The following is a 26,903-nucleotide window of genomic DNA, read 5'->3' as shown; positions in this document are numbered from 1 at the left end:
TCCCGTTAGTCACATTAGTAATAATGAACCTTAGTTATACTTCAGTTCAGTTCATGAAACACTGTTATTTACCTATGTAAAACACCCTCTTTCTGGTCATGGATGATAATAAAATGAGTAAGTACAGTCCTAACCTAAAAGAGGGTAACATTTAGGGCTGGGGTTGTGGCTCCGTGGTAGAGCACTCGCCTAGCATGTGTGAGGCCCTGGGTTCAATCCTCAGCACCACGTAAAGATAAGTAAATAAAGGTATTTAAAATTATTTTTTTAAAAAGAAGAAGAAGACTGTTTAAAAAAAAAAAAAGAGGGTAACATTTCTAAGGGATAGTAAAACAAGTAGCAAACTCTAGCTGTACTTTTAAACGGCTGTTAGTCCCGTAAGCACATAGATGATTCTTGGCAAAAAAATTTCATGTGTTGCCGAGACATAATTGTAAGCACACCAATAGTGAATCTTGAAATCAATACGTTCCTTTTAGAGGAGTATATCAAGAAAAATATGTGGCATTTTGTAATTGAATAGGAACTCTTCAGAAAATTTTCTAAGAAACAATAGCACCTGAAGAGAGAATGCAAGAGAGCGAATGAACTTCCATAAATGGTTATCGTTGTTAAGATTTCAAAGTTCAAGAAGAAAATTTTATAAAATTGCCACCAGACCAAACAGCAAGCATTTCTGTGATTGGAGTCTCAAGATATTTTAAAAATATCAATCCACAGTCTGACCAAATATGTAGTTGGTCCATATCCTCAGGTTCCATGTCCATGAATTCCACCAATCTCAAATTGAAATTTTTGGGGAAAAAGCTGTATTTGTACCAAACACACAGAACTTCTTCCTTTTTCATTCCCAACAGCTATTTACATTGTGTTAGATATTATGAGTAATCTAGAGATGATTTAACATCTTCAGGAGGGTATGTTTAGGTTATATGCAAAAAAAAAAAAAAAAAGACCTTTTTTTTTTTTTTTTTTTTAATAAGGTTCTTAAGCATTCTTGGATTTTTTATCTGTAGGCTGTAGGAGGTCCTAGAACTAGTCCCCTAGATACGGAGGGACATCTGTATTGACATATGATTTCTGTTTTAATGCCATAATTGTAGCATTAAAATATTTTATAAAACTCTCCAATATATAAATTATTTTTGTTTAATTGTATCATTATTTTCTACTCTTTAGAATATTAATAAGTTTTGTATACCTGTAAACTATGCAGTAGCTTTACTTTCTGACTATACATTGTTTCTTTAAGAAAAACATAATTGTTTAGAAATCTAATGTTTTTCCTTTGGATATTTACTTTGCTGTTTTTTTAAAAAAATAGCTCTGTTTATTATGTTTGGGAAATTACATTAGATGCATTGACTGCTTCCTGAGTTTCCCAGAGACTAATTGAACCCAGATACAGTATTGCAAACACCAGACCTTTCTCTATTTCCAGATAAAAACAAGAATCTAAAATTTATATCTTTAGGAGAATAACCCCATAGCCGATACTTATACCATTTCCAATAAAGGGTAGCCCATAACTAGAAACCTAAGCACAGCATATTTGTTACTGTGCAATGTAAAGGTAGAAATGTATTTCAAAATATTATCACAGAATTGAAAGAAAAAGCACTTTTTCTTTCAGGAATTAGAAAGAGGCAAACCTCACTAAAATGTAAAATATTTTGTTGTCTTCAACAACTGTTTGGTTCATGAAGAAATTTCTTATACAATTTAGTATACCAATATGTTTGCAAAGACTAGCATTTCAACTGCTTTTTTCTCTCTTGTACTCTTGTAGGCATTGTCAGAGGACACAGCTAATGGAACATGGTACTTTTTGTAGATGTAAGAGGTTTAAGTTTCCATTAGATGGAACACTTTCATGAGGTAGATAAGTGTTTTATGCTTCCTATTCCATTCATAAAAATGTGGTAGATATTTTCATAACTAGAACTCTTTCCTGGGAAGTCCAGCTTTGGTGTCTTTTGGATTATTCTGTACCATTAAAATTGCATCCCTTCATCCCAGGTACTTTATATGAAATATCAAAAGTGAAAGATAGTTGTTTTATTCCTTCATTCTTCGTTATTTTCTCCCATCTTATATGTTTATTAGCTTCTTATAGAACAGATTAACATATGACCTTTATTTATTTATTTATTTTACTTATTTTCAGGACTGAAAATCAGCTATATATTCCTTTTTTATCACCCTTTTCTCTCTTTTCTTCTATTTCTTAATTTTGGGTAAAGAAAGAAAATGATTTAATTTTCCAGCTCTTTAAATATATTTCACTTTTTTTTTTTTTTCTTGAGCCCTTTTTTTCTTTCTTCAGTCTTACTCTTCTCCCTTTAAAAACTCTCCACTGCTTTCTGGTTGTTTGTTTATTTCGTTTTTGTGGTTCTGGACATTGAACCCAAAGGCCTAACGTATGCTAGGCAAGCACTCTACCACCTAACCACATCCCCAGCCCTGTTAATTTTAGAGCGTGACCTTGCCTGGTGTTGCTACCATCATTGGCTTCAGCAGGTCTTTTATGCAAACAATGTGCTGATGACTTGCTGGGCATTAGGGATGCCAAGATAAACTACCCAGTTTTCATTCTTATCAGGCTTAAAATTTGGGGTCCAGCTGTTTGTTCCTAACAGTTCAGATTCCTCAGATTTCTCCTAGTCTTGTTTTCTTTGCTAGAATATACCTATGCTTCTCACTAGCCAGTCCTCTAGCACTTATTTTGAAAGGTTTCAGGATTTTCTCTGTTGTAAATACCTCTCACTTGTGTACTATTTCAGTGGCTTAGTTGTGCTTTTCCCTGCCCTCTGAGAATGTGATGATATTCCAAAGACAGTGTTGGTTTGTGAATGTTGGATACCATTGCTCCACTTGGTTCTCCCTATAACCTCTGCAAAATGCTATTATTCCATACAAACTATTTCTTAATAATTTTGGATCATCTATATGTTGCTTGCTTGTTTTATTTCCAGCATAAAAGCTAGGGCACACTGATTTGCAGCCATTTCTTTGTAAAACTTAAAAATTAAACTGACTTGTGAAAATTATGTAAACATTTCCTTCTTACAGCATTTTAAGTCTTCCACATCAAGCATCTCCAGTATCCCGCACCCCCAGCCTTCCTGCTGTAGACACAAGCTACATTAACCCCTCCCTCATCCAAGACTACAGGCATCCTTTTCACATGACACCCATGCCTTATGACTTACAAGGTGAGTCACTGGTTTTTCTGTATTATCACATGAATGTCTTTGATCTATGTAGTCTAAGGAAGAATTGGAAGATTGTGAGAATAGGGTCTTGGACTCAGGGAATTGAGAGAAATAATGTACTGTGGTTATAAAAACTGACGGATTTCCTTGATGGTTCCATCATCGGTAGCCAGTGTTTCGCTATCAGTGTTTAACTAGTGCAATGATGACTAGGTTTTATGAGCTTCAAAATATTTTACAAGTTGTTTTTTAACAACTTCAAACTTGTGACTTTGTATTTTGATATCGATGGGCATTACATTTTGTTCCCTGATTCTAGTCATAATGAGTAGGGATTATGTGTAACCATGCAATTGTCTTTTAGATAGTGCTGAATTGAGATATTTTGAAAGTCTTAATTTTGGTTCTCCTGAACCTGATCCTTCTTTTCAAAAGCAGTTTGAAATGTTAGTTTACTTATTTGTGTACAGTATTTTGAGTTCATAATAATCATTTACATTATCAAAGAATTGCAGCTTGTTTTCATGTATCTGTAATTTAATAACATATTAAAAACATTTTTCTTGTATTACAAAAAGCCATATACGCTCTTTGTACAAAATTCAATATAGAAATATACAGTGAAATTTTCTCTCTACCCTTCTCCCAAGCCCACTCTCCAGAAGTAATAGCTGTTCTTAACAGCTTGCTAAGTATCTTTCCATACCATTTTACCACATAGATGACACTAACCATGGTGCTACACATTTTGTAGATCACCATATTATAATCTGTTCTAGTATAGACAGTGATCCCCAGAGTACTTTCTGTCATATTTTTATCTACATCTGCTTGTTGACCTTTTCCACTAGTTTATATATAATGAAGCATTTCATTTGTGTTAATTACTTGCTTTTCACATTACACATTGGGCGATGTAGGCAAGAATGTGATGGATGGGGTCAATTTGCAGTGAATCCCAACAATCAGGGATCAGGGCTGGGCCTTGAATGTACACTACTCCAGCCCTCAGGCACACTCCCTCTCAAGTCTTTCTTTCCCCTCATGCCACTGCAGAGTTGGTCCTGGAATGTACATGTGATAGTAAATGAGTGAATTTGGGAAAGAGAAGGAAAATCTGTGTTACAATTTGCTTGACCTGTTTCAAATTTCAACCTTCTCATCTATAAAATCAGGGCCAAAATAATCCCATTCCTCCTGAGGTACTTGTGGAAAGTTAGAGTAGATTGAAAGGTTGGTTATTTAAGGGGAATCAGAGCAAGGGATCAGTGTTAGATTTAATAAGTTAGTGATGGTCCATGTCCCTCAAATGGAGTGACAGGGAAAGCAAATCATTGCTAAGACTTGGACTTAAACCTTCATAATTTAGAGATGGGAGAGAGAAAACATTCAGCGTAACTCTTCATGTTTAGATAAAATTCTAAGTGACAGAATTAAGATTTCTATTTGTTTTTGGAGTATTGGGGCATTTGGGAAGGGTTTTTTGTTTTTGTTTTTTGTTTTCTTTTTATTTTGGGTTTTTTTTTTTTTTTTCCAAAACTAAAATAATTTTTTCTCCCACAGGATTAGATTTCTTTCCTTTCTTATCAGGAGACAATCAGGTATGTTATATGAAAACGAAATTACTGTTATTTTAATTGTATATTCAGAAGTATAAAATGTAGCCAGGAGAAATAATAATTTATCTTGGAAAATAAATTATTGCTATGGCATTAGTAATTTAAATAAAAGTTCCTGGTTTCAGTATTGTCTGAGCAGGTAATAAGAACAGTGTTGGTTTGTTGGTTAAAGAAACAGGGAAGTTCATATTGGCTGATAGATTTCTTGGCCAAATACAGTCATGCACCGCAATGTTTTGATCAAGGACAAACTACATGTATGACAGTGATCTTATGAGATTACAGTGGAGCTGAAAAATTCCTATTGCTTCATGACATTGTAGCCATTGTTATGTCATAGCACAACACATTATTCATGTTTGTGATGATTCTGGTATAGACAAATCTCTGCTGCTAGTGGTATAAAAGTGTAGCACATACAATTATGTAAAGTGCATAATACTTGATAATGATAACACATGATAAATGGCAGCAGCCTCGTATGCCTCATTTACTGCATCTCTTGATTGCATCATTTTCTCTTGTGTTCCTTTGTTCATTCTGGCCCCTAACCATACAAAATTCACTGCTGGTGTTGCCAGTCAGAGGGCATCAAGTGATGTCCTGGAATCAAAATTAAAAGTCATTAGGGAGCTAGGAGTATAGTTCAGTGGTAAAACACTTGTCTAGTGTGTTCAAGATTAATACTCAACACCACACATACACACATACAAAGTGATTAAGGACTATAATTGTGGAACATTAGTGATGGTTATTGCTTGCCAGTCGGGCATGTCCCATTCCACCGTAGCTCTGAACTTGAAAGACAAGAACAAAGTGAGGGGGAAGCTATTAAAGGATCTGCTTCATTGAAGACAATAAGACTTGAAAGCACCCATTGCAGTGTTCTACAGGAGCCATAAGAAGTCACTTCTCTCCCAAGATGCCTTCCTGAATTGTTGTGCCAGTGCAGTGAAGTACTATAACATACCTTTCAAGTTTTGCTTGTTGTTTATAATACTTCCACATTATATTGTTTATAATACCTCTCTATTAATGATCTGTATCTTAGTATCAGAATGGTGTTTCTCCCTCCAAACACCACTTCTTTGATCCAACCAATGGATCAAGGAGTTACAGCGGCTTTCAAGGCCTATTACCTAAGGAGGTCCTCTGCTCAGACTAGGGCTGCAGCTGAGGAGGATGCAGAAGATGCTGATGTAGTTCTGGAAGGATTGCATTTATGAATGAAAAACATGGTTTGGGCTGAGGTCACCAAGGAGTGTATGAATAACATCTAAAAGAAGACACTCAGGAGGTTTGTCCATGACTTCAAAGGATTTGCCAAGGATGAGGAAGTTGCAAAAATCAACAGGTTGTGGTGGAGATGGTTGTGTGTGGAAGAGGATGACACTGAGGAACTCCTAGAGGTGACTCCTGAGGAATTGACTATTCAGAAGTTGTGGAAATTGGAACAGGAATGCATAGCTGAAGAAGAAGCAAAAGAAAAGGAAATTGTGGGAAAAGAAAAAGAAGAATCCCTAAGAAAATTCAAAGTAAAGGGTATGGAAGATTTTGCAGACCTTAACAAGGGCCTTAAATTTTTTGAAAACATGAAACCCAACATCAGAAGGTTTTTATTAAGAGAGAGGAATGTCTGTGGTGCATTATCTGCTTATAAACAAATCTATAATGAAAAAGGAAAACAAACAAAGCAATTCATTGTGGACAATGCCACCTCCTCAGGAAGAGCTCACAAGAAACTACAGAAGACAATATTGTTACAGAAGATGACAGCTTTATGCTTGTCATTTTCCCTGAAGACCTTTCAGTGGGGACAGAATGTAGAGGTAGAAGACAGTGGTAATGATGACCCTATGTAAGCCCAAGCTAATGTGTGTTTTTGTGTCTTGGTTTTTAACAAAACAATTAAATATGCAAAAAGGTAAAAATTTTTAAAGCTTATAGAATAAGGATATAAAGAAAGAAAATATTTTTGTATAACTATTCAGTGTGTTTATGTTTTAAGCTAAGTATCGTTACAAAGAATCAGTTTAAAAAAAAAAAAAAAAAGCCAGGTTCAGTGGCATGCACCCGTAATCCCATTACTTGGGAGGGTGAGGTAGGAAGACTGCAAGTTTGAGGCCTGGGCACCTTAGCAGGACCCTGTCTCAAAATATAATGGCTGGGAATGAAGCTCTGTGTTGAAGCACTTGCCTAGCATGTGTGAGGCCCTGGGTTCAATCTTCAGTACCAAAAAAGGAAAAGGGTGTATATTTTTCAAAAGTGTAAAAACTTACAAAGTAAAAAAGTTATAGTACATTAAGGTTTATTTATTATTGAAGAAAAAAGTTTTTTTTTAATAAACTTAGTGTAGCCTAACTATAATATTTCTAATCTTCAGTTATAGTGCCCTTGACCTTCATATCCACTTGCCACTCACTCACTGACCTGGAGCAATGTCTAGTCTTGCACACTCCATTCATAATACCCTATGCAGGTGTACCATTTTACATCTTCTGTGTTTTTACTGTGCCTTTGCTGTGTTTAGATACATACAAGTATACAAAGACCATTGTGTTCCAGTTACCTACAAGTACTAAGCTCTGGCAACTAGGTTTGTGTAAGTGTGCTCCAAATGATTTTTCGCACAATGATGAAATCACCTAGTGTCATGGTTCTTAGAATGGATTCCTGTCCTTAGGCGATGCATGATTGTATCTCAAGAGCAGAGGGTAAACTGTCCACTTTCCTGCTGCTTCTAAACATATTGGGAATAGAATCTTGAGACTCTCTTGCAGTACAGATTAAAGCAAAAGCAATCAAGTAACTTTGCCAGTTTCAGATACAAAAATGTCTCTCAAGACCAATGATCCAGTTATTTTACATAAAGCCATTTGATTTTGCAAATGTTATGTTTCAGAAACAGATACTAAGGATATGGTTCGTTGTTTTGCTGAGAGAAGATGTCTACTTTATAAGTATAACGAGCGTGTTTTGTCTTTGGTCTCCTCCCTAGCATTACAGCACCTCCCTGCTTGCCGCTGCAGCAGCAGCAGTCTCAGATGATCAAGACCTCCTGCACTCGTCGAGATTTTTCCCATATACCTCCTCACAGATGTTCCTCGATCAGTTAAGTGCAGGAGGCAGCACTTCCCTGCCAACCACCAATGGAAGCAGTAGTGGCAGCAACAGCAGCCTTGTGTCTTCCAACAGCCTGAGGGAGAGCCATAGCCACACTGTCACAAACAGGAGCAGCACGGACACAGCGTCCATCTTTGGCATCATACCAGACATTATCTCATTGGACTGATCCCTTGCCCCTGCTGCTCCTACCCATCCTAGATTAAATGAACTTGGCAGAAAGAAGAGAACTTTGTGCTCTGTCTTATCTTATTCTGTTTAGAAAAGTACAGCGTGTTTTTTTTTTCCTTTTTTTAGGGAAAAAATTAAAAGAAATGTACAGAGAACAAAACTATATTTTCAGTTTTACTTTTGTATATAAATCTAAGACTGCCTGATAAAACACTTGTTTAAAAAAAAAAAAAAGGAAAGAAAAGAAAAAAGCACCACAAGCCACCTTTAGTTCATTTTTTTTCTGGATTCTGAAGATTTTTCATCATCTGTCCTATGGTTTTGGTTTTATTTTACTTCAATGGCATTATTTTATTTGCAGTAAGCAGAAAAGGAATTGCATGTATGAAGTTTTAAATTGTGGGCTTTGTTGTGGGGAGGGGTTTGGGGGGATAGTTTGATTACCATTTTTTAAAAATGACAGACTTGGGTTCTGTTTGTGTGTGTGTGTGCGCGCATATTTTATCCAGCCTTAAGTTATAAATCTCATCTGTCACACTTTCATTCCCTATGTATTTTCAGGTCATAGCTCATGGGCGTGTGTGTTCAGTGTGTGTGTGTCTGTATGTATTTTTCTGTCATTACTGTTCCCTCTCTTCTGGAGTTTGCATTCAGTTAATATATTAGTTGCCTGCTTCTTTTAAAGTGCTTTAAAGGTCTTGAACTCACGTGTGAGTATCTTTATCGACTATCCCAGTTGCATGTTCTCCATCATATATTCTGACTTGCTCTATACCCCCCTGAGAATATGCTGTAGAAATACTGGAGAAAGCTGTCTGGGTAAGGAGTAGGCTTACTAGACCTGTGAATAATACACTTTAGTCTAGTTCTCAATTCTAAATCTGGACTGCCAGTGTTGTGTATTTAAGCCAAGTCTGTGAATAACTGCTTTTTTGGCCACAGGGTAACAAGTTTTCATGTAAGATCTTCATACCAAAGTAGGAAGTGATAATAGCTTAGAAAGTCCTGCTGGGTATTTTGTGCAGCTGACAGAAGGGTTACATCACCTCAAAAAGAAGATAGATGAGTCAATTACCCTAAAAGTAAATTTTGTTTGGAAAATGCAATGCACCACACATGTGGATCTATAGAAATCTACTGTCTTGATAAACAAGGTTCAAAATACATTTGAACCTTAGTCATTTTTATTCTCTGTGAGTGTACTTATGTTCTTAACCTATCTACCTAGTTTATTTTGTCTTCATCTTTTAATGACAAGCATGACATAGGAAAGTCATTTTTTTTTTTTAATTCATGAATGGATCTGATCTGCTCTAAATAGTGGAACATGTAAATATATTGAAAACTGTTTTTCAGGAGATAAGTAAATGTTGAAGGGAAGGAAAAGTGGTTTTACTTGTGTTCCAAAATCCTCATCAGAGAAGGTATTATGTTCTCAGATATGGAAAATGTATTTCAGTTGATTGAGAGTACAGGTTTAACAGAAAAGATAATGATTGCCAGTTTTCCAGACTGGGTTTTTATATCACAGCTGTTAATATTCTCAGAGTTGATGAAGGACCACTTTTGTGTATAAACTTGTCAATTTCAACCTTGCATTGGTAACTCTGACCTACTTCAATCCAGGTAGAATTCAAGATGGCTATGTCTTTTGGCTGTATGATAAAATTAATGGTTCACATGACTGTGTGGCATCTAAAAATGATATGTTTTTACAGCATCTCTCTTACTAAATTGTTGACTTGAATTTTGAAAAAAAGTTGGTGTTGATATGTATATGTGTGTGTGTGTGTATATATGTATTTATAAACAAGTATGTGTGAGTAACAAGTGAGTTACATAGTCTTCCCCTACGCATGTGTATTCCACACATAAATGGCTGAGTTATAGTCACAAAACAATTTGCAATAAAAAAAAATTTATTGTCAGTTAAAACAAGAAATAGTTAAGTTTTTAAATGAATCTGGAGTTGTGGTGAGTGAACACTTTAAGAACTTTCATTACCATATTAATTTAGACTAATTTTGGATAGTATCATAATTTGTGTCTAAATTTGGATTAGGGTAGAAATTACTAAAATTGTAGAGCACTGTTTCTGATTTTACGTTGTGAATAGAAAACATTTCTATTCAACTACCATAGGTTAAGTGAATAGTTTTCTTTATTCCGTTTTCTTTATTCCTGTTTTGGGGTTTTGTTTCTGTTTTCTCTCCTTTTTTTGTTGTTGTTAGTGGTCTCAAAATTCCGATCAATAACTTTGTGTACGATGCTGAATTATAAACTCTTTGAATGATCTAGTTGAAAACCCGTACCTCTGCTTTCCTTGGCCCAATTTTGGAAGGGGTTAATTTCCCTCCATGCCCTTTATTATACCAATCTAGGGGAAGAATAGGTAATAGGGAGAAATAGATGTCTGTCCAGTGGCTTTGGTCATGTCCCCACAGGAGAACCAACAATTCAGTTGTCTTTATAGTTCATTCCACTCTGAAGAGTTCGTTTCCTTCAGTTGTTAACTTTTTAAGATGTTCCATTAAGTAATAGTTATCACTTGTTGGTTTCATGTTCGTTATAAGTCAATCAGACTTTCATGATTTGTAAAAATTATTGAGTCATGCACTACACCCTTTTCCTAATTTTTTAAAAGAAGTTAAGCCACTTTTCTCTTTGCCTCAGCCCACACTCACTCCCCAACCCATGCCAACATTGCTATGCTGTCTGTGGACAAATAGAGTTTCTCAAATCTTGAAGCCAGTTGTTACAGCCCCTTTGCCTTGGTCTTTCATGATAGGTGCACATATCCTTGCTTCTGTGCAATGCTGCATGTGTGTACACATCTGGAGAGAGCTCTATACACACAGAAAATAGCTGTTTGGCAGGGTTGAAGTGGCTTTTAATTGCTATGTGGGCATTGTTGGACACATCTCTTTTTTAAAAAAGTCTGATACTTAACCATGCCACACTTGGTTGACTGTTTTGAGCATTAAATTTTTTCTATTATTGATTTAGAGTATCACAATTCTATATCATTACTGACTTAAGATTCATTTATGCTTCTGAAAGATGTGATTTCTTGGGTAGATTTTCCTTTGAAACAAGTGTGTGAAATTGAAAATATATCCCAGCTGTAAATTAATAAATATGGAAAAGGCATTGTTTCTAAAACAATTTCAAGTACATAAAACTTTCAGGATCTTCAGGACTTTTTAAAGCACGTTTGCATTTATTTTAGTAAGAATTTCTTTTTGTAAGTACATGTTGAATTCTGTTTTTTAATTAAACACAAAACTTAGATTTCAGAAAGAGGGAGGGAGACTAGCTGGTGGTCCCAAAGTGTGCTGCTGTTGTTTAATTAACAAAGGGGAAAATGTATATAAACAGATATAAAAGTTACCATAAATTCCATGAACTTAAATCTGTGATTCATTGCCTTAAGACTTTCTCTCTTAGGATTTCCATACCGCATGCCAAACCAGTAAAATGGCTTTTAAAAATGTATAGTAGACCAATGTCAGTTTGTATAAAAGTACCAAGTGAAAATATTTATTACATGCATTGGAAAAAAATTGTTTACCTATTGAATGTTACCTGTTTATGTAGAGCTCTTTAGACGTAATAAAAGAAAAGCCTTCAGTTAATTTGTCTTCTGTAAAATAATATTACTGGGTGGACCAGGGGACAGTCCCAATGAGAAAAGTGACAGTGCTTTGTGATTCCAAAGCCCCTTTCATCCCGAGATTTCAAAGCATGATGAGCACCTAATAGGCTTGCAGCTGCTTTGAGGTAAGTAATTAATACATGGCCACCGTTTCCCTTTCTTATTGAAATATGGCAAGCTTTGTAATGAACCACAGCATTTCTTTAGTTTTAAATCTGTTTAATACCTGCAGTTTGCTGAGAACACTGTGACTGTTTTTCTAAAAGCACCAGGTGCCAGGTAAGCCAATCGGAATTTCAGGAATGAGCATGAAACCCAGGACTGAGGGAGCTAAAAGCCTCTCCTGGGGCTGAGGTAATTTCATAGGAACTTGACTGCCAGCCACCCCGACCCTTGATAAGGACCATGAGGCAGGGGTTCTGATGATCACCCTGCCCACCGCGTGCTTTTGGCAAGCTATACTTCATGTTTCTGTTAGGCAAAGGAGATTCCTAGAACTTGCTTTAAAACCATATTCTGGCCAGTGATAAATAGAACAGAGCTTTATTATTATAGTTCAGAATTTCCTTTTCCTGTTCCATCAGTATTTATCACCTGGCTAGATTTGGTATTCCAGATTGGTTTTGCTTCCTAATGTTGGTGACTAGAGTTTAAAAGAAGCGTTTGTTTGGGACCCTTGCCTAACAGTGAAATATAGCAGATCTTTCTTGGAGGCCAAGTTTCAGTGTGCCTTCAAGTGGATTTACTGTTTAGATAATGAAGTTTTAAGTGTTCAGTACCCTGACTTGCTCTTACCTCTTCCAGGGTCCTGAGTGCTGCTCCAGAAATTGTGTATTGTATTCTTTCTCCCTCCCTCCCTCTCTTTTTTTCTCTGGCCCCCTCTCCCTCTCTCCAGCCCTCTTTATTTTGAGATAGGGTCTTGCTAAATTGATGAAGTTCTTGCTGAGGCTGGCCTCAAACTTTTGGTCCTCCTGTCTCAGCCTCCCAAGTTGCTGGGATTATAGGAGTGTGCCACTGCACCTGACTATTTCTGTTTTATTAAAGACAACCACCAAGTCATAAAAACCTCAAATCCCTTAAAACCTACATCTGCTCCTGAATGGGTGGTCCCAACTCCCCAGCTGGATGATCACAAATTCATTTAGTTGGTATTTGGGCCATTTCTTGCCTCCCCGGTACCCTAAAAACACTTATTTACAGCTAGGACATTTCTGCTCAACTCCCCTTGGCAATTATACTATTGGGGAAATGATAGCCTCTTTTCTCAGAACCTCAGTTGGGTCTGATGCCATGCAACATGGATGAGATGGTTGCACTTAACCTGTGCCTCACCTTTAGTAAAAGATCAGTGTCATATATAACCTTCCAAAAGACATTCCCCCTTCATAATCTGGTTTTCTGATGTTTCAGCCACAGCCTAATTTTAACAAATAGATAAAAATATTCCTGCTAGGGGGTCTGTCCCCCACCCATGCTGCTGTGTTACTCCTGCCCTTTTTAGGACTGTGCCAACAGTATCCCTAGGCCCTCAATTTGACAAATGCATGGACATCTCTGAGTCCCAGGCAGCCCCGCCTGCCACTCATGACTGTGTAACTCAAAGTTACTTGAGCTGGAAGTGCTCCCAGAAGGACTGTTGCCCCACAACTGTTTCCAGCCATCTTTCCAACCATGGCCATGACCCGGAAGACACCTCTTAGTGACATCCTCCATGTTAGTCCCAGCTTAAGATTATGATCAGTTTAGGTCACTTGAGCACATCATCCTACTTTCTGGAACTTCTGTGCCTGCAAACAGAGCCCAGTGCACAGCTCAACATTCTGAGAGTGTTGCTACCCTGTTCTCTGTTGATAAATGAGTGTCCTGAACCATGTCACTCTGTCGAAAAGGAGAGGAGAATTTGAGTGGGTCTATGGTGCTTCAAGAAGAGTGTGTGTGTGTGTGTGTGTGTGTGTTTTCACTCTGCTTGTTGCCATTTCTCAGCTAGCACTGGCTCTATCTTGAAAATGTGGAAAGTGGTTCCAGCACCCAAATACAGAGCGCGCTTCTGGGTAGCCTGCCCTCTTCAGGAGAAACGCTGTAATGGGAACTCGGATTCCACATGCCCTTCAGGCTGTGTGCATTTTCAAGGCCCTATCTATCTCCATCCTTCCTCAATGGGCTCAGTGAGGTAAGACTAGAGATCCAGGCTTTGTCTGAACCCTAAGGCCCTCAGGGATGAAATCATAGAGCTGGTAAGTGGCAGACCCAGGACTGGAATGTAGGCCTGACTAAACCAACAGGAAGGGCTGGACTCATGAGAGCTACTGAAATCAACACAAATCTTCGTGGGAAAGGAGGCACTAGGGATTGAACTCAGGACCACTGAGCCCCATTCCAGCCCTATTTCACATTTTATTTAGACACAGGGTCTCACTGAGTTGCTTAGCTCCCCGCTTTTGCTGAGGCTGGCTTTGAACTTTCGATCCTCCTGCCTCAGCCTCCTGAGCCACTGGGATTACAGGCGTGTGCCACCGAACCTGGTAATACAAATCTTTTTTATTAAAGACATGCTGATACCATGGCTGGAATTACTTATTGCTGCTTATGCCCTGCTAATGTTGTCTTTGCACGGTGTTTGCCATCACCCTAGAATTAAAGGAACATTTTCCTTTTAAAAAATCAACCAGTCCAGGTTTTCAGACCCAGGGATCCTCTCTTGTACTCTGCTCATTCAGTAGTCCTGCACAGGAAGGGTGATCTTCTGGATAAACTCGTCATACTTCACTTTGCCATTTGGTTCAATATTTGCTTCCTTGAAAAGATCCTCCACTGCAATAAATCACATGAAATTTTTGTTTGGATTTGGGGTTATAAGACACTTCTTTGGAGGTTGGGGCTCCCCAAAGGTCTTCCCTGAGCGTCCAGGGAACTTCTTGTACATCAGGGAGTAAACCAGAACATAAGACAACCTGCCCACTCCCATCTGGGAATCCACTGGTTTGGTTTTCAGGCTTTGCCAGGGGCTGGGCAGGAATCCTGGCGAAAATCCAGTCACTGAAGCCACCTCGTGTTTATATTCTTTCGTTAGTTGTTGATGGACCTTTATTTTTATTCATTTATTTATATGTGGTGCTAAGAATCGAACCCAGTGCCTCACACATGCCAGGCAAGTGCTCTGCTCCTGAGTCCCAGCCCCAGCCCCCACCTCTTGTTTTCTTGTGAAGAAGATCTCAGACCTCTGAGCCTTGGTTTAGAGAGAGAGTTGGCCCAGACATTTTGTCTGCTATCACCCACCCCTCTGCCCGCCACCATAGGTATTTTCTGCAGCTCCTTTCTGGACAGAGCCACCCAGGCTTCAGCTGCCCCTCACCTCCCCACTCCTCCATGTCAATGTTCCTCCCCAAGATACCTCCATGCCAGGAGGGCCTAGTGATAAGCGCTTCTGCTACCACCACCTCTAAAGAAAAGCGTAGGGCAGGGGTGCAGCTCATGGGTAGAGCACGTGCCTTACACCAATAAAGAAAAGATATGTATTTTGGGCCTGGGAAAATAAATCTAACAGTGTGTAAGGCTCAAATCTTGCAAAACTGCTGTTAATTCTGCCTTGCTTAAAAAATAAAATTAAAAACTTCATTTGCATCTCTCCCCTCTGGCTTTAGACTTCTGAGATAAAATAGTAGCTTGTCCCAGGCACTGGCAAGAAGAGCCATTCAGTTTATCCTTTTCCACTGTGGCCTCTCTTCAATAAAACTGAATATTTTTTTTCAATCACCAAGGATAAGAGATTCCTACTTCTTTGGGGCTGGGTTGTGACTCAGCGGTAGAACGCTCGCCTAAGCACGTGCGAGGCGCTGGGTTTAATCCTCAGCACCACATAAAAATAAATAAATAAAATAAAGGTATTGTATCCAACTACAACTAAAAAAAAAAAGGATTCCTACTTCTGTTATCATCCTTTCTCCCACAGCAAGTGGGAAGGAAATTGGTCTCCACCACTTTCTTTGAAATGTTCTTTGCAGGTTAAACAAATAAGAGATGTGTGTTTGGGGGCCATGGTGTTGCTTTGACCAGAGATCATTAACCACAGAATCAGGACCCCCTGCTCTCTCTGCTGACACTCCACCTGGCACATGGAGGGCCAGCAGTGTCCTCAGAGCCTGGGAGGTTGAGGACAGCCCACGATTCCCCCTGTTCACTTGAAAACAGCCACAATGAAAGATGAGACTGTGATAGCTGCCAGCCTGAGAATGCGGGGGAAGAGGAATCTGCCTGCCCGAGCGCTATTTTTAAATGCTTTGCTCTGTGCCTTTGTGAAGGCAGATGAAATCTGAGCAGAAGGGTTTATAGAATGTGAGCTCTTGGAGGGCCCTGAGGGATGGTTACTACCTCATTTCCAGGGAGTAAGGAACCTATGGGAGGTCCCCAGAGAGGAGGGGGAACCGAACCCCCTGCAGTGTTTGTTGGGATTTGGCCAAAGGCTGATGGTCGGTTGTTACTGAAGCCCTTTTCCTACACCCACTGTGGCCAAGCCTAGCCTTCCTATCCAGATGGTCGCTGACAATTGAGCTGCCTAAGTAGAAACCCTGGCCTCCCAGGGATGCCAGCTGAGGCAGGACCCAGGGACTACCAACTAGTGCTGAGAGGCAGGAAGAATACCCACAGATGGATCAGTATGGGGTTTTTCATTACCATGTACAAAGGGCTTTCCCAGAAGGCCCAAGGCCCAGGCCTCTGGTCCTGCTCCAAGGCAGGAAGGCACACGGGCCGCTGGGAGGTGTGAGGCAAGGTCTATTCTCCACCTGACCCTGCAAAGGCCCCTTCTTGAACTCTAAATCTTCCAGTCAGTAGCAAAGTAGCATTTCCATTTGGAAAGCACGCTGCAGCCCTGTTCAGCTGGCTGTGATATGGGGACAGCACTCAACCTCCATCCAGCTCCCAGCTCCGCTGACCCACAACCACTCACTTATCAGCTTCTTTTTTTTTAATATTTATTTATTTTTTGTTGTTGTAACTGGACACAATATCTTTGTTTTATTTATTTATTTTTATGTGGTGCTGAGGATCGAACCCAGGGCCTCCCACGTGCTAGGCAAGCCCTCGACCGCTGAGCCACAATCCCAGCCCCTGTCAGCTCCTTTTTTGGGGGGGTGGAGTGGTGTACTGGGGACTGAACTCAGGGGCATTCGACTACTGAGCCACTGAGTCTCACTGAGTTGCTTGGCAACTTGCTTTTGCTCAGGCTGGCTTTGAACTCTCGATCCTCCTGCCTCAGCCTCCTGAACTGCTGGGATTAGAGGCGTATGTGGTCACGCCCAGCCTCATCAGTTTCTTGATCAGGTAAAGGGACACTCATGTTCCCCAGGTGTCCTGTGCACTAAATGAAGATCCAGTGAGCTTAGGCACAGCATGAGGCGGGGCAGATGTCCCACTATCCTGCTGCCCAAGTGGATCCAAGCTGGGCTTTCCCCAGGCTAACCCTCCACCCTGACCACTGGGCCCAGACCAGTCCCCGGCTAGTGTGACTGCTCTTGGGCTTTGCAGCTGTATATCAACTACAGAAGCCTGTACAACCATGGTGGCATTGATGGTACTTTGGTGAACTCCCCCAACTCCCTAACCCTCTGCTGACGTTGGGAGCCTGGTCAGGCAATTAATTACCTTCCTTCTGGGTGAGCTTCTCTCCGAGTCTCGTGAGTTTCGCTCGCAGCTCGGATGCCATGATGTACCCTTTTTTCTCCTTGTCTGCCATCAACATGGCCAGAAGAATTTCTTTCTTTGGATCCTCTTGTTTTATTTGCGTGTGCATAATAGTCAGGAAAGTGGAGAAATCCAGCTCTCCATTTCTGTCTAAGAAACCCCCAAATAGCAGAGTGAGCAGGGAGGGAAAGGCTCTTGGGGAAGTCAACCTACCTCCTTGCACCCTTGTCACCGCCAGCTCCACCTGGTTCACAATGGTGACAGTGGTCATGGTGAAGAAGACACAGCCGCCACTACTGAGTTCCCACCATGGACCAGCTCCTGGACTGGATAGTCTTCATTTCATCCACCCAGTGACCCTTGGTGACCATGGTTATCATCCCCTCGTTTTGCCCCCTCAGGGGACAGAAGTTTGTAGTGTGTAGTCACAGTCATCACCAACTGCTCCCCTTCCCTCTGGTGCTTCCCTCCTCCCCTGAACTGGAAGGAACTGGGTCCATGTGTCCCCCACACACACACTTCTGCCACCAGAGCAGGTCCCTGAGGAGGGATAAGTACCCCACCCCCAGCTCAAGCCTCAGGTCCTTCCCCACCTGCTCTCGTGCCTTTCCCTCCCTGCAGCCCCCTCCAGGCATGTCCGGAAGCCTCCGCCCACACACTGGCTTGGCCACAACAGCAGGAAGTCAGAACTTCCCCTGACCACAACTTCCTGTTTAGAGGAGACAAAAACCACCACTCCTTCAGAGCTGAAAATGAGACCACTGAGTGCCCTATCACCAGGCTCTGGCCCTCCAAAACCTGCCCCAGGATGGCTCCCAGGGCTCGTTGCTGCAGGTGTGCTAATGTGACCTCTAGTGCCCCAACAGATGCTGAGAACCAGAGACTGAGAGGTGACCTGGGGGCTCCAGTTAAATGCTGGAAGCTGGCCACTTCTTCCTCTAGGCCAGTCCCTCCTTCCTGGGCATCCAGCTCCCAATGTAAATAGACACCCCAGACTTTAAAAATAAAGTTAAAAACAAATCTCCCAAAGAAATCACAAAGGGGCTGGGGTTGTAGCTCAGTGGTAGAGCACTTGCCTAGCACATGTGAGTCACTGGGTTAGATTCTCAGCACTGCATAGAAATAAATAAAATAAAGGTTCATTGATAACTAAAACTTAAAAAAAAAAAAAAAGAAACCACAAAACTTGTTTCTGATAAGAGACCTATCTGTTCCCATTGTTGAAAATACAGGGAACAATAAAAGGAATGAAAACCAGCCTTAATCCTATCACCAGAGAGAACCACTTTTCAAAAGGGTTTTCTTCCAGTTTCCTAGCAGTCATGCATGGTTTTCAGGAAAGTCTTTGAAATCAAAAGAACTGAGTTCCAATCCTGATTCTACCATTGGCTTAAGTACTTGGGCAAGTTACCTATGGCTGTGAGTCTTGATCTTTGCCTGCAGAGTAGAATCAGGACAGCTACCCTCTTGGGGTGATTTGAGCTAAGCGTTTGGTAGATGTTCACCAAAGGGACATTTTTCTATAAAAACAACATTGGGATCACCGGCAGCACTGTTGCTCTCTAGGTCTGTGATAAACCTGGTGGAATGGCCAGACCCAGGGCCCCTGCAAGGTGGGGTGTCACCGTTGCCTTGAGGATGAGGCAGAGTGCACTTGGCCAGCTGCCTCCTGGGAGGTTCACTGCCCCCTGCCTCTCTAACCTGTGAGCCCTACACACCCCACCCTCTGCGCCACCCGCTCGCCCCTCCTGGAGCCCACTCAGCCCACTCACCTATCCCGTGGGTCTGCAGGTGCCGCTGCACCTCCCCAGGCGTCGGGCTGGCTCCCAGGCACCTCATGGCCACCAGGAGATCAGTGGCTTTTATCTTGCCCCTCTGCTGCTTGTCGTACAGGGAGAAGCATTCCTTGTATTCTGCACAGCAGGAGGGAGGACCAGCTGTGTTCACTCACTCTCCACCCACCCCTCCTCTGCCCTCTTCCCTGGGACCCAGGGCCCCCTTTTTTTGCAGTACTGGGGATGGAACCCAGGTCCTAGCTGCACCCCAGCCCTCCTTCACACTTCTTTTCCCCTTCCTTTGGCCCCCTCCTCACACTTATCCCCAACTAATGTTTCCAGATACAGCAAAGGAAAACACAAAACTTCCAAGTTCAATTTGAATTCAGAGAAATGGTGAATTTTTAGTGTAAGTATGTCCCAAGTTTTGCATGGAATATACTCACACTAAGAAAATATTTGTGTTTATTTGAAGTTCAAATTTAAGAGGGTGTCCAGCATTTTATGTGGCAACCCTGCCTCACTCCTCCTTTTCCTTCCTCAGTCCCTTTCTCTCCCTTCCCACAGCTAACTGAAATACCTCCCGGGCTTCCCAGGGAGGGCTAGCGCCCACAGCCGGGCAGCCAGACTCAGAGGAAATCCCTCCAGGGAGCCTGGCAACAAGTGGCTCTCATGTTTAACGATTTACTATCATTATTATTATTACTACTGCTACTACCACGGCAGCTGAGGGCATTTCTGAGTGCCTGGCCCAGCCCTGGGCCTCCAGGCTGCTGGCCCCTGAAGCTGTTTGCCCTCTGACACAGCCTGGGCCTGGTTTCAAAGCCTTCAAGGGGAACTGCCCGGAGGCGCCCCAGGCTCTGAACCTAGGTGGCTGGTGACTCTGCCCCGCGGCCCTTTCTTTCTTGATACTTAGCAAGATGAAGTAGCTGCCAGAGCTCAGGCTGCGCTAGTTACAGTATTCCACAATCCAACAAGACTATCCTGTGGTTCCCAAGCCCTGGAAGCTGAAGAAAGCCAGTCAGGAGCTTGGGAAAGGTCCCAGGCTGGCAGACTGGGATCCTGACTCTGGTGAGGGTGGGCTGCCCTCTGGAGGTGCTCTGGGACCCTGGCCCTGGCCTTCCAGCCTGGGCTCCACGATCTGTTCCTCTACTGCCTTCACACCTGGGTGGATCCTCAGAGGCCTGGACTAGGGACTTGCTAACTAGTAACAGAAATAACAAGGGCAGTTCCCATTGCTGAGCACATCACCCCAGCCCTTGTTTAATCCTCACCCTCTGACGGGCACTGTCTATTCCTGCTGGGCAGGTGTGAGGCCATCCTAGAGTGGCCTCAAACCTCACCTAAGCAGCGTGACCCCTGAAGTGGAGCTCTGTCCAACAGGCAACACTGCCTCCGACCCGGGACAGCAGGGTGGGGTGGAGACTAGGCAGAGTACATCCCTCAACCCCGTCGCCCAGGCCTAGGGTGGCTTTGTGTTCCTTAATAAAGACCCTCAGTCCTCTTCCTGGTGTGGTTCCTGGTGTCCTCACGGCTACCCTGCTTTTGTGTGTGTGTGTGTGTGTGTGTGTGGTACTGAGGATTGAACCCAGGGGTGTGCTACTAGTGAGCCACCCACACTCCCTTTTATTTTTTATTTTGAGACAGGGTCTAGCTAAGTTGCTGAGGCTTGAATTTGTTATCCTCCTGCCTCAGCCTCCCAAGTTGCAGGAATTACCAGTGTTGGGTGCAGAGCAGGCTGAACTGTGTTGTCTGCAGGGCAGGCTGAACAGATGTTGGCTGCAAGATAGCCCACACACTCAAATCCCCCTCTATCTAGTCCTTTATCACCTGTTTGTGTCAAGTCCTGCTCAAGGCTGAACACTTAACCCCCCCTTGGGCCAACAAGGCAGCTTGCAGACCCAGAGGCCCCATTAGATTTGGGCTATAAAAACTCCCTCCTGCCAGGCCCCCTCTCTCTTGCTCTTTCTCTCTTGCTCTCTCTCTCCCTCTTGCTCTTTATCTTTCTTACGCGCGCTCTCTGTCTCTCTCTTGCTCTTGCTCTCTCCCTGTTCATCTCTTCTCTTTTCTCTCTCTTTCCTTCTTTCCTTTCTCTTTGTTGCACTGCTGCAATAAAGATCTTTTGGTTGCTCTGAGTGTTGTGGTCACTTTCCTTTCAACCAGCATGCACCACCGTACCCTGCATTCCTTTTCTGTCTGGGTTTCTCATGTGCCCTGGCTCTCCTGGCTGTTGTCTCTAACTGGTCAGAGCTGGAAGGCAGGGACAATCGTCTGGCTCTTCAGATGGGCACACTGAATCCCCTATGTGATCAGCAAGCAGGGCTCAAATGGAGACCCACCTCCTAACAAACAGATAGCTCGAGTGCATTCTGTCTTCCTACTGAAACAAATATACCTTTTAAAACCTGCAAGGCCAGATCTGAACTTGGAGTTCCTACACTGGAACAAGAGAACAGGGCCACCTGGAGAGCAGCCCTGGCAGGGCTGGCCCCAGCACTCCCTCCGCACCTCTCCCCTCTCCCTGGGGTTCCCCCTCACTGTCCAGCCATCCCCACACTCCATCCTTCACTCTCCTTCTGTCCTCCCCTGGGGCCCCTGAGAGGGGAGAGGTCTTCTATTGTTCATTGCTCTATCTCTAATGCAGGGAGCTGGGCTGGCACCAGGAAAGGACTCAAAAATTTGTTGAATGAAAGAATGAACAGGGTTAGATGAATTGGATTAAAAGTCCCCTTTAGGTTTTCTCTTGGAAAATGCAAAAGTCCCAGAAAAGGCCTAGGAGAACGCTAGTGACGTGCTGGAGAACGTTTAGCAACAGCTCTGACATATATGTACGTGTTTCCTACGCACTCGACAGAGGATGGGAAACACACGACTTACACACAGCAAAAGAGTCAACTCTAAAAAAGTCAGTCTAGTTGATTGATTATCACAAGTGAGTTTCACCAATACTCAGGTTCACTGCTAACCTACAGTTTGGGTTCAACCATGATTTGACAAGGGAGGTTACCTGCCAGCTTCACTTGTCAAATCATGACAAAAGAAGGCAATTCTTTTTCCAATGAATTGAAATTGTGTTGTCATTCAATCTGATAAGCGATCTACTGTTAAACTAATTCTCGCCCTAGTACAAATTATATTCATTAAGCTGAAACTTCTTTCAAATCCGGGGGCAGCAGGGCTGTCTTCTTAGCTCTCTGTAGGGCTTGGCACATTGTTTGAGCCTATGTTATTTAACAGTCTCTGGCTCTGACAACTGGCTTGTGAAATTCCTAAATATGTAGCTCTCATATGCTGGCAAGCTTCTTTGTCCCTAGCACACAGAGGCCAGATGAGGCGGCATCCCTCTTCCTACCTCACAGGTGAGAAAACTGAAGCTCAGGTGGTTGGATTCTAGGCCCGCTGCCTCCAAAGCTCCTGTTCTTCCCACTATCCCTGTTTAGTCTTTCATTCATTAAACATTAGTGGTCGCTTTCTTGGTGCCAGAGACTCGGATACCAACAGAAATTATCTTCTTTCCCTTGGTGAGTTCCAGAGGCCCCAGGAGGGGGAGCCAGCGAGCCTCATGTCCACGCGTGGGTGGAGGACACAGGCTGAGAGCTGGACTCCAGCCCTGACCTGCCATTCAGTGTCACCTATAGAGCTGGGGAGGAGGGGCCCTGCCCTGGGCCTGGCACTTTAAAAGCCCCCTGGCGTGCTCTTTCTGGTCTTGGCCTAGTTTAGGGGTAAGGAGTCAAGACAGGGGTCTGTGGTTAGGTACCCACCTGGAGCCCACAACCCCACCCGTCCCTTCTAGACCAAGCTCGGGGACCCAGAACTCTAGAATCACAGTTAACATGGAGCCATGTCCAGATTCTACAGAAGCAAGGGCATCATGGGCCCAGGGTGCCTGCCGTTTTATCTCTAGCGGTCAGGAAGGTCTAGCTGACAATGGGACAGTTCGGCAGAGAGATTTGGGGGTGGGATGCACAGGGGCCGACTACCAGTCCCAGGGCTGTCACTGTTGGGGCAGATTCAGGGGCACGGCCTCAGGAGCAGCTGCTACATTCGCCGTGGGGAGACCTCTTCTGCCCAGTGCTCCGGATCAGCCCCCGCAGCCCAAGTCTGGCCCCAGTTCTGTGTAACTCAACCCTCTCCTCTTGGCCTTGTGGAAACAACCCAGCCACATGAAACTGAAGGACCCAGAGAGGAGAGTGTTCATGCTCAGACTAGGCAGAAGGGCCCCGGCTGACCCTGTTTTACGATGGGGAAACTGAGGCCCAGGAGACCATCCTACCCAAGGGCGCAGACCTGGGCTCTCTCTCTCTGCCAATCACAAAGCCCCTTTCTTTTCCTGCCTTTCAGTCTGTTAATGGTCTCTCTCTTCCTCCCTGACCTTTTCCTCCCCAAATCTGACCATCTGGCTCTGGCGGGAACTCCAGGACCTGGCTTGTAAACCACCCAGACAAACATAAAGCCAGCAGTCCCACCACCACCACTTGAGGTCCCCCCCACCACCACCAAGGGTATCCCTGCAGCGGCTGGACCCCTGCCGTGGGTGTGGCTGGGGCCCTCCTTCCCTTGAGCAGAAAAGGAGTAGAGAAAATAAAGAGGTCTAGATTGTGCTGGGAGCTGCTAACTAAAGAGCAAACCAACCTACCATTAATTTGGTCCTGGGAAAGAAACTTGGCCTGCAGCAGAGAGAGGGAGACAGTCAGGGCAGGGTTCTGTGAGAGGCCCTCCCCACCCGGCTGGCCATGGGTCCCCACTTTACCATCGTGGGGCTCCCGCTGTTCTCAGAACCAGCTTCTCATTTCCTTTTCCTCTGGCTTTGAGTTGAAAGTCCGCCAAGCTGGGTGGAGGCCACAGTAATAAATCCTCTGCTGCCATGGAGACCGGGCCCTACGCCACCAGGGTCAGATTCCAGCTTCCCGTGCATGGCAGATGTCTGGCCAACCCAGGCAGGTTGATTTTGAGGAAACGGCCGCAGAAGGGCTCTTGTGAGACTCAGGGCCCCTGTCTCTGGAGGTTGATGCTCTGCAGCAAGTGAACCATCCCCAGACTCTGAGAGGGGACATTAGAGAACAGAAAGGCGGCCCTGGGGTAGGGCTGAGTCTGGGCCTGCCTCAGGGAACTTGCTCCCTCTGACAAGCTCCCTCTTGGAATCGGGCACTGCACACACTCTCCCTGAAGACTTGTCACCCACAACCCTGCAGAGGAATGGAGCCTGTCCCGGATGGGCCAGCTCAGAGTCTGGATCTCAGCCTTGGGGGATGGATTGCAGGAACACAGGCCTCAGTACACTGGGGCTGGGGTCCAATCCTCCGGCCTGCAGTTCCCAGTCACTGCCTCTCTGTGCCTCAGTCCCCCCCTTGCCAGGCCGCATTACGGGTTGCTGGGAGAATCAAGTAGCCAGCGCCCAGCTGACTCCCATCCTTTGCCAGCTCTCCCGCCTTTCAGGTCCCTGGGAGTGTCTGTGGGTGGCCAGGCTGCTGTCCAGCCCTGCATCTACCTACTCAGTGCGTCCTCTCAGGTGACCCTCCCCTGGCTGGGAAGGCTCCTCCACTCTTCCTTCCCCTTCTCTTCCTAGCCACCTGCCATAGCCTGCTGACTCCCAAGTGCTCCCATCACCCACAAAGGACAGGGGCAGGTGGGTGCCCTAGAGCCACTGGGTGCTGGGCAGAACTGGGTTCTCAGCCTTGTCTTGTCCCCTTTCCCTGGGTTGGCTGCGGGTTCTAAATCCAAGCTTTGCCCATGCTGTCAGGGCCATCAGGTTGTACCCTACACAGTGGGGGGTGAGGGACTGCCGGTGCCAAAGAAGAGGGACCTCTTGTTAATTTGTACAAGAGCCTGGCTTTGGTCCATTCTTCTCCCTCCTTCCTGTTCTGACCACCTCCATGTGAAGAGTTCTCCTTTCTCCCAAATTGCCTCCTGAGTCACCTCTTCAAACCTCTGTGGGACCCAGAGAATTTGGCTAGAAGGTTCTGGTTCCTCCCTGTAGCCTAGGATGGGCCCATGGTGGGTGGAGTACAGAAGGTGAGAGGCCTGCTCAGAGGAGCTTCCGGAGGAGGACGAGAGGGGAAGTCAGCAGGGCTTGGAAAGGCAGGCTAGACCTGGGCTGTGGGGCCTGGGACAACCAGGCTGAGATGTTCTCCCCAGATCACCTGCCTTTGGGAGGGGCTGGGAGCAGGGGGCCATTCCCTGGGGTTTAGGTTGGCGTGTGTTCTGGTGAGCTATGTGCCCCAGAGCTCCCTGCCATTCTTACCAACTCCCCTTACCCCTGTAGGTCTCCAAGGGGTCTCACAGATGATGAAGAACCTGCTTTGGGGCCGTGGTCTCAAGAGGGTTCACCACACACAAACTCAAGCTGCCCAGAGCAGCGGGTGCAAGACGCAGCAAGTCGAATCAACAGCACACACCTCCGGTACCACCTGAGGCCTGAGTTTGTTCACTTTATTGTTGAACCTTGGCCCCTCTTGGGAGCCTGGCACCTCCCCTGCATACCATGGCTTCCTCTGGGTCCCTTCTCCCTGCCCTTCATTCTCTGGACCCTCACAGGAAGGGTTCCAGGCCAGGGGAAGCTCCTCTTCCCTACACCCCCTGGCCCAGGATACTTTGTCCAAGAGGTTCCCAAGCAGGACCCCTGGGTCCCAACGTCTAACACAGGTGTCGCTGGAAAAAGCTCTAGGCTCCTGCCCACAGCCCCCACTCCTATCCTTCCCAGGAATGCAGGAGTCTCCTCTCCATCTTGCACTGTTCCTGAGCCAAGCTCTCCCCATGAGGGCTTCCCACTCCACACCCAGGGGCCAACAGAGTAGCTAGCCCCAGGGACCCGGGGCACACAAGTGTTGGCAGGCTTTGTGCACACCTGCTGGGAAAAGGACAGAGATGGCCCTCAAAGACCCACTGGCTTTTGCTTTCCCCTGTCCTGTGTGCCCCAGAGTGGAGGGCTCATGAAGTCTAAACTTCAGGCCTCTACTTGATTGAACAGTGTCCCAGAATTCATATCCACCTGGAACCTGTGACAGAACTTATTTGGAAGTCTTTGCCAATAGAATTTAGATGAGGTCATCCTGGATTAAGGTGGATCATAACCCAAGGGGAGGGATCTCAGAGACATGCAGGGAAGGGCTGCAGAACCACAGAAGCAGAGCTGGGTGGTTTCACAAGCCAAGGAACACAAGGATTGTCTGTGTCCCACCAGAAGCCAGAAGAGGTGAAGGATCCTCCTGCTGAAGACAGCCTTGCCAACACCTGGATTCTGGACCTCTAGCCTCCAGAACTGAGGATAAACTGTTTTGAGGCTATTAAGCTTGTGGGCTGGGCTGTACGTAGCTCAGTTGGTAGAGTGCTTGCCTTACATGCACAAGGTCCTGGTTTCAATTCCCAGCACCACCACCACACACAAAAAAGTTCACAAAGGCCACATGTTTGCACCTGGGCACGCTGGCCCCTGCCCCCTCCACCCTGTGGTTGGATCACTTAGATGCCACAAGACAGACTCAGAAAGTCTCCATGGGGTAGGCTGCCTTGCTCCTCCCCAGTTCTCTGGTGAAGTGGAGGCTGCAGGTCTGGGGACCACACTTTGAGAGTAGCCAGGACCTGGATTGGCAGTTCCCCAACGGAAGCCCACATCAGAATCACCTTGCAGCCTTGTCTCCCGGTTCTGATTCAGCAGTGTGGGCAAAGC

The 26,903-nt window shown here is 44.4% G+C and overlaps 2 protein-coding genes across 8 annotated transcripts in view; one reads left to right on the top strand and one right to left on the bottom strand.

The window, feature by feature from the left end:
* Positions 1–11,763, top strand: part of Pias1 (protein inhibitor of activated STAT 1) — a 130,712-nt gene extending 118,949 nt beyond the window's left edge. For all 3 annotated transcript variants that reach the window (XM_046426536.2, XM_058573315.1, XM_058573316.1), the window contains 3 exons: positions 3,073–3,215; positions 4,779–4,816; positions 7,833–11,763. In XM_046426536.2, the coding sequence (XP_046282492.1) occupies positions 3,073–3,215; positions 4,779–4,816; positions 7,833–8,126 (475 nt within the window). In that variant the 3' untranslated portion in view covers positions 8,127–11,763. The remainder of the gene's footprint in view (positions 1–3,072; positions 3,216–4,778; positions 4,817–7,832) is intronic.
* A 2,344-nt stretch (positions 11,764–14,107) lies between these two features.
* Positions 14,108–25,653, bottom strand: Calml4 (calmodulin like 4). 5 transcript variants are annotated; one of them, XM_046426652.2, is made up of 6 exons: positions 25,479–25,650; positions 23,988–24,277; positions 23,874–23,904; positions 19,235–19,375; positions 17,424–17,612; positions 14,108–14,594 (listed from the first exon to the last, which is right to left on the bottom strand). In XM_046426652.2, the coding sequence occupies exons 2-6, from the start codon at positions 23,988–23,990 to the stop codon at positions 14,497–14,499; spliced, it is 462 nt and encodes a 153-aa protein (XP_046282608.1). In that variant the 5' UTR covers positions 23,991–24,277; positions 25,479–25,650; the 3' UTR covers positions 14,108–14,496. The 5 variants fall into 5 exon arrangements, with proteins under 5 accessions (XP_046282608.1, XP_046282611.1, XP_046282612.1 ...); XM_046426655.2 differs by having other exon boundaries at positions 23,988–24,065; XM_046426656.2 differs by having other exon boundaries at positions 23,988–24,065; positions 25,492–25,649.
* Between the last annotated feature and the right edge of the window lie 1,250 nt (positions 25,654–26,903).

This window comes from Marmota monax, unplaced genomic scaffold (assembly GCF_021218885.2).
Source record: "Marmota monax isolate L192 unplaced genomic scaffold, Marmota_monax_Labrador192_F-V1.1 WCK01_AAM20220418_F8-fsc00078, whole genome shotgun sequence".
In the NCBI taxonomy this organism is placed as follows: Eukaryota; Metazoa; Chordata; class Mammalia; order Rodentia; family Sciuridae; genus Marmota; species Marmota monax.
The sequence above is the reverse complement of the archived record's forward strand: the minus strand, read 5'-3'. Positions and strand labels throughout refer to the sequence as shown.